The following is a 7222-nucleotide window of genomic DNA, read 5'->3' as shown; positions in this document are numbered from 1 at the left end:
TCTGGACCCAGCCAGGGGTCCCCATGTCGATCCCCCAGCGTGTAATGAGATACTGTACAGATTGTTTTGCTCATATTAAAACCATTTTTAAGCCATTTGTGAATGGCCACTTGTCCATCGGGACAGAGATTTGTCCTCCCTCTTTGTCCTTCAAACATTGTTCCTTACAATTGTAATTATCTGGTCGCTAAAGTGTCCTATTGACATGAGCAGGGTTACATGGTTCTCATGTTTAAACTAAATGATTAGAAAGCCAGAACTGTTTCAACATGTAAAATGGAATTATATATCTTCCCTCATTACTTAAAAAGGGGAAGTAAGGGGAAGTATAAATTATATGTGAATAACCATAGTGAAAAGCCAAATCACAGAACTGCATCTGTTGACCTGGACACGGTTCGCCTCACATTACATCTCCAGGGAAGGCTCGTGGCTGCTCTCGCTGTCAGCTTTCTTCTGGATTAGCACATTCCCCCGTTAGTCTGTCAGTTGAAAATATTAAATATTTAAGAAGGGATTTTGGGTGAATTTGTAGGCCAGAAAGGCCCGAGGCCAATGGGCCAGTTGATTAGATTTCGCCCGTGATCCGGCTCTGACATCTCGACCATTAAGGCAACTCATTTCTTTAGCGATGACTCTGAGACTGAACGGGATAAAAAACCTTATTCAGAATCAGGTGGAAATATTTGCAGCTAATTTAACTTAGAGGGACAAGTGCTAACTGTATCCCATGACATCCAGACTACTTTTAGCTGCGCTCAAACTTAGCAAACCATGGGCCGTAGCAGTGGAGTAATGACTGTAGTATAGATACCTCATCAGTTCCTGCCATCCGTAAAAAAAAAATGTCTGTGAGCTTATGTCACGTCTCTGGAGTGACAGTTATTAATAGCCATACAACCCGTGTAACGTGACGCCAGCAAAGAGACGGTACTCACTCAGGTTGACCGCTGGTGATTTCATGAATGGGGATTCCATGAGGCCTTAAACCAGTTGACTGTGATGCCACCTCCCTGGAAAAGAAAGCTCTCAGACATCATGTTGGGGTGGGTATATTTATTTTCTCAAGTCATTTACTGTACAAAATAGACCTCCAGGTAACAAAATAGCCACAAATATATTGAGAACAACACTGCTATCAATATCTAAAGCAGCAAGCTGAGCAACACTGTGCAACTGAGAATCTGAGGAGACTACGATTACGTCAATATTCATGAAATAAGTTCAGAAATAATGATAAATAATGTCCTGAATCCAACAACATTCATATGTAGTATTGCAGTCAATGGGAATTCAATTTTCTATTTTCTAGACAGTGCAACATCACTGCAGTCCAGTGGGAAATTATTTCCTTAAAGAATGTTCACATGCAGACATATCATTGGTCAGGCATTGCTTATCACGGTTCTGTTTAATGACACAAAATTTAATGACAAAAAATTTCAATTACATAATGAAATCTGAACTGGAATAACCAGGAGTCCTACGAACCTACGGTCAAATGCAGTCTAAATGCATGCGATGACTATGGCAACTTTGAACTTAGAGGTCCTGAAAATGATTAGCAATGCTCGTAGGCCTCCTTAATGACGTCACCATAAATAAACATTTACGTAGCATATTATTTTGCTATCAAATATACGATGCTCTTTCAAAATAGAATCAACTTTCTACAAAGCTGGTACAAATGGATTTAAGAAATATCTCTCCCGTAGTACTATATGTCACATCCTATTTACATTAAATACAAAGCAACATGATGAGCATAACCTACATAAATGATACAGTATATTGTGCTTCTATAGGATTTCTAGCATGCTTTTTTCAATTCCAAAAGATTTTCACACAAAAAAGGTTTCACAAATGTAAACAATAATCAGAGTCCTTCCACATGTATACTTTTCATTTTATGCTGAGACGATATAAATCCTTCCGTAAAAATTTGCCCCCGCAAACAACTAAACGTGATCGTTCCCTTCACCCGCATCAATGGTTTAATTTAGGTTTGACCAGATGCCAACTGGTGTTGGTCAGATCTGCAGTTTGTTACTTAAAGCATGCTGTAAGTAAACAAAGGAATGGTGTTAGTCAACATTATCACACTGTACTAGACCATAAATCTTTCTGACAACACACTCCAGTCAGTTAAACCCCACTGGAGAGAATAGAAAAAGGTTTATTTCACAACATCGACATCGAATTGAAATACAAGAAAAAATAATAATATAGCCTCATCGTTTCCCAGAGTTTGCTCCCAAAGTTGCTGAGATTCATTTACCAGCACATGACGAAACTGTGATGAACTATGTTTTAAGCGTAACAGTGCAGCTGCGAGTTTAAGTCAGGTAGTCATAGTGAACCGCGAGCGGGCAGGATGAATCAGAAACACTGCACTGACTCTCTGGCTTCTCCGTTAAGTGATAATTAAAGGGAGACATGGGAGTTGTCTGATTTCAGAGTCAGACACAAGACGATGCCGAGGCAGGCGGACAGACGGGGCTCGGAGCAAAGCGCATAACTGAAAGACACTGCAAAGACGCGCTGTCTCCACCCACCAGGGGCGACGTCGGGTTACACATTAGCTTTATACATATACTTTATATTGACAGGCGCCTAGTACGCTTATACCTGTTCATCACGGAATATCATATCAATTGTGTTTTCAATGGAAAGAGCTGATGTTGCAAAGGGCAGAATAACATTGGCAGGATAATAGATTGTGTAAAATTGTCGATTTGTGACGATACAGTGTTGTTTTGCATTTCATACTTTGGGGAAAGTTTCAAATAGTGAAACTCATTGACAAAAAAATGCAAACTGCTCTTACTCTTAATTTTTAGGGGTTTTCATTGTATTAAATGTTCCGACTAATCCGTCGTGATTATCAAACACAGCTATGAACAATATCTAAGCAAACAAACAAATAAATAAATAATCGTTAAATAAACGGAAAACCATTTGGTGCACATTAATAATCAAAATCTTAATTTTCATCAGAATTGGAGAAAGGAAAGAAGGACAGGAATATTTACAGACACATGGGAGAGAAGACACAGCACCGGCATACATTTAGTGGGGGGATACCAGTCTTCACGTGGACTCTCTCTGCAGGTCATCATCCGTAGCAATCTTCTCGTCCACTGCCAGTAAGACGAGACTGAGAGCATTGTTCTCAGTCTGCTTGTGCACGTCGTACCGTCTCATTACAGATAAAATTCCCCCTTACAATTTCTAGCACAAAGTTGACAGCTCTATCACGTCTAGAGAATTCCAGTTCAGTCTATGGGCAGGAGAGAGAACGAGGGCTGGTCTGAAGCAGACGTCTGTCCCTGTGCAGCCGTTGCCCGTCCAATCAACATCGGACGAGCGCTCTCAACAAACTGGTCATCATCAGCAGCACTGCGGCGGCTGCGGTGATAGTCAAAATGGAGTTCCAACCTACCTCACTCCCCTGAGGGAAGACAAGAAAACGAGGGTTAAGACTCGGTAGAGACCGTCCGTCGGCCATAATTAAAGCATACGGAGCTTTTGATGGAGCGGTTCAACAGATTTCTACGAGCGAGGGAGAAGATTGCTGCCGCTCTCGTCTCTGCATAATACAAAGCCGGGGCACGGGAGCTATTTGCCTCGCTTAGCATGACAAAATGAAGTAGGGGGGAAACACCTGTAGGCTAAGTGCCATTATTAAAAAAACCCTCCTATTAGCAACTCCACAGTACCTTCAACTGGCATGTTTATAGGGGTTTATGGGAGTTTCTCGCTAGGCACTATTTAATAAGAAAAACAATTCTGCCCACCCAGCACTTAATATACAGCGTCTATCTCCTCTGGGTACGGTGTTGGTGAAGATAAGACCAAACAATATTTGGCCAACAATTAACCTTGCTTGTTACAGTTATAACTCCCCCATGACACCAACATATTGTTAATGTTTGTGTACAGATTAAACAAACTGAGCTTCAGAGGAGCCAGCGGGCAGAGTTGTTTCCTCCCTGTCTTTTTTATGTAGCTTTATATTCAACGCACATACATGTGAGAATGTTTCTCATTTAACTCTCGGCGAGAAAACAACTAAGCATACTTCCCAAAATGTTGAACAACTCCTGTAAATGATTTATTCAGTGTGATTCAAATAGTCAATGTCCAGGATATGTCAAATATTTTTTGACAAAACTGCCCACCTGTCCCATGTCCGTTTTTTTATGAATACATCAATTATCTTTCTGTATCTTACGACGCTGAGGTTTTCCCAGCCAATCAGTTTAGGCCCTCCCATAACAACCTAATGAATCCTGAGTAACAAAGATTCACGATATTTAATATTAAAGGGTCAGTTCACCAAATTAACGAAAAACATATTCACCTCTAGCAGTGCTGTTCAACCATGCAGACAGTTTTGTTTTCATCTTCCCAGATTTAAATGTTTTTTCACGGCAAACCTTAAAATAATGGAGATGAATGGAATTTCGATCTGTGGTTTTTAAAATAGCAACATACAGTATTTTGTCCTGTTTACATTGGTTAATCCACAGAACCCACTCACTGGAAATGAAGCATGGCATTACATGATTGGTATTAGCCGTTTCATCCATGCTTCGCAGTCACTGGTTCATTCTTCGCCTGATACTTCTCATTATTATTCCGTTGATACCTTTGTGCCAACAGCCAGATCTGCTGCAGCACTTTTCTCCGCATTAACTTCCTCTATATGTGCTATTGTTGATTTGTTAGAAGATTTTTGACAGCTCAGACTATAACATAATTTACTGTAAATGCTTGGTTGCTTCTCTTTAGTGTCTCTAATAAACCACTTTGATGCTTAAGAATACATGAATGGAAACAAATTAGACAGTGTGTAATTTGCATTGCTTGAGGAATATTTTTAGTTTTTCTGCTATTTGCATGAACTGATCCTTTCTTCTGTGTAAAAACGCACGCAGCTTTACATAGAGATAGAGATAAGCTCCTCCCATACCTTACTCTCTGGGACGCCAGCTCCGACAACCAGCACCAGACCACAGCCACTATTACAATCATTCCTATGAAGGGGATGGAGAGAACAGGGTGCTCAGATGGATGGATGAATCTCTGAGGAGGGAACAAAAAACAAACACATGGGCCATGGAGATGAAGGGAATGGATCAACGGATGGATGGAGGTAGTCAAATAATAAACACAGATAAAAGGGATGTGACCACAGTGCAAAAATCATTGAACTAAAGGTGTGACATGGTCTATGGCTGTGATATAAAGGGGGAGGAGTGTGATGGAGTGATGTACATTTCCTATTCAACAAATAATGCATAACTTTATGGTGGCATACACACCAACTCAGTGTACGTGTGTGAGCAGTCCTGTGTAACATGTATTGACTGCATGTGATGTTATGGTGACAAAAAAAAGAAACACATAGGATGAATGCTGTGACTAGATTTAGTGGTATTTTTGTCTATCTATCCTCGTTTATAGTAAATTTGTTTTTAATGTCTTTAGCCTTATTTGCTATTGAACAGGCTGAGAGGTCATGAACATTCAGAGAACAAGGACAGTATCAGAGACAGGCACGGGTAGACAGTTTGACAAAATGCCGAGACATCTCATCACATCACATCAAACACATTTTTGGGTTTTTTTACGAACATGAAAGGCCTTGTCGGACAAGATAAAGGTTGTGTTTAGTTAGTTTTTTTTAAATTTCTTTTTAAGTTTAGGTTTTTAAGTTTTTTTCTCCCCTAACTAAAAAAAATGTGGGGAATATTGAATCTGTGTTGAGTTGATGCAGTTGAATATACAGATTGCCCAGTGGTTGGTGTATTAAAGTGCTGCACTGTATTCAATTTAGAGAATGCTATACAGAATCCCATGGTAAATTAATCATTCCTGGCTGAAAGATTTTTGCAGATTTTGTGTTTTTTTGCGACAGTATTTGGTGACTATTTCTGTCACGGAGAGATTAGGACACAGAGACAGTGGGGGAAAGGGGGAAGTTCCCCTTGTCCGAGTCACACAATAAATACTGATATGTGCTGATAGGCCAAGTCAGTTCATATCAAAACATATACAGCATGAGACATATAAAAAGTGGGCTCAACACACAGGATACAGTAGGTGTGATGTGAGGTGTGTTACAGTATGTGTTAGCTGACAATGTGGGTGCAGAGACACATCTTTGTACATTTTTAAGCAGGAAGAAATAAGGTAGTGGAAAAAATATCCTGAGAAGTTCAGCTAAATTTAAAAATAAATGTATTTAGAGACAACTGATGCTTTAGAAATCTCCAGTCCAGTATACAAAGGTAACCACACAACTTAGTCTTAATGATTGTGAGCATTAATCCATCAAAGTTATATTGCAGTTTGAATCAGTTTCCATTCTTCAGACAGCAATTGTATAGTATTAACTTATTCATGTCTGCCCCTTACCTGAGCCCCCCCTGACAGCTTCTCCAGCTCTGCCTTGCAGCGCTGCAGCTCCTCCTCCAGCTCCGCTCTCTCCCTCTGACTACTGTCATACAGTACCTGCAGCTCCTGCAGCTCCGTCTTCAGACCGTCACACTGGAGGAAGCAGAAGTCAAACGCACTCAGTCTTGAGAATCACATGCATTGTAATTCCCATATTGTAGAAGGAGAAATCTCTCATTGATCATAAAGCAAGTGTGGGTGGAATTAAAACAATGGGAAGATATCAAAACGATTAATCCAGGGAGAAATTCACAAAGTATGAACTTTCTCTTGTTAGTACTCGTGAGTAATACTGAAACTGAACTCCTTCCTCCTGCATTAGCCCTAAACGCTGCAGCGATCACCTGGACACCGGCAGATAATCCAGGGGTTTGCACCAGAACCAGGTGCAATTCCCAAAGTGAAACAATGAGTAGTCATACCTGTTTCTGAACCTGTGAGGCCTTCTCCTCGGCCTGTTTCAGCTGGTCCCTCAGGGAGAAGATCTCCCCAACGCCTCCGTTCCAGCCGGTCGGTGTCACAGGCTTCCCGTCAAATGAAATATTCTTCTGGATGGAGGCGTCCACCAGGCGACAGTTCCCAGACTGCGCCATGGTCATGTAGCTCTCTGTCATGACCTCGTCGGGGCCAGTTTCCATCTCCTTCCTCTCTGTGTCCTCCCCCACATCTTCCTCCTTCAGTGAGAGGTAGACACTGGAGCTGTGAGGTGGAAGGAAGGAGTAATGATTAAAAAAATACAATGAGCTTTCAGTTTCAGCTG

General features: G+C 40.9%; 1 protein-coding gene across 10 annotated transcripts in view; it reads right to left on the bottom strand.

Annotated features, from left to right (window-relative positions):
* Positions 1-1041: 1041 nt before the first annotated feature.
* The window catches only part of LOC118315408 (coiled-coil domain-containing protein 136-like), a 22899-nt gene continuing 16718 nt past the window's right edge, over positions 1042-7222 (bottom strand). For 8 of the 10 annotated variants that reach the window (XM_047333379.1, XM_047333382.1, XM_047333384.1 and 5 more), the window contains 4 exons: positions 6885-7161; positions 6424-6555; positions 4976-5088; positions 1042-3451 (listed from right to left, as the gene is read on the bottom strand). In XM_047333379.1, coding sequence (XP_047189335.1) covers positions 3439-3451; positions 4976-5088; positions 6424-6555; positions 6885-7161 — 535 coding nt within the window. In that variant the 3' untranslated portion in view covers positions 1042-3438. The remainder of the gene's footprint in view (positions 3452-4975; positions 5089-6423; positions 6556-6884; positions 7162-7222) is intronic. The other 2 variants (XR_007030994.1, XM_047333381.1) reach the window with 2 other exon arrangements.

This window comes from Scophthalmus maximus, chromosome 7 (genome assembly GCF_022379125.1).
Source record: "Scophthalmus maximus strain ysfricsl-2021 chromosome 7, ASM2237912v1, whole genome shotgun sequence".
Taxonomy (NCBI): domain Eukaryota; kingdom Metazoa; phylum Chordata; class Actinopteri; order Pleuronectiformes; family Scophthalmidae; genus Scophthalmus; species Scophthalmus maximus.
This window is presented reverse-complemented; position numbering and strand designations above follow the sequence as displayed.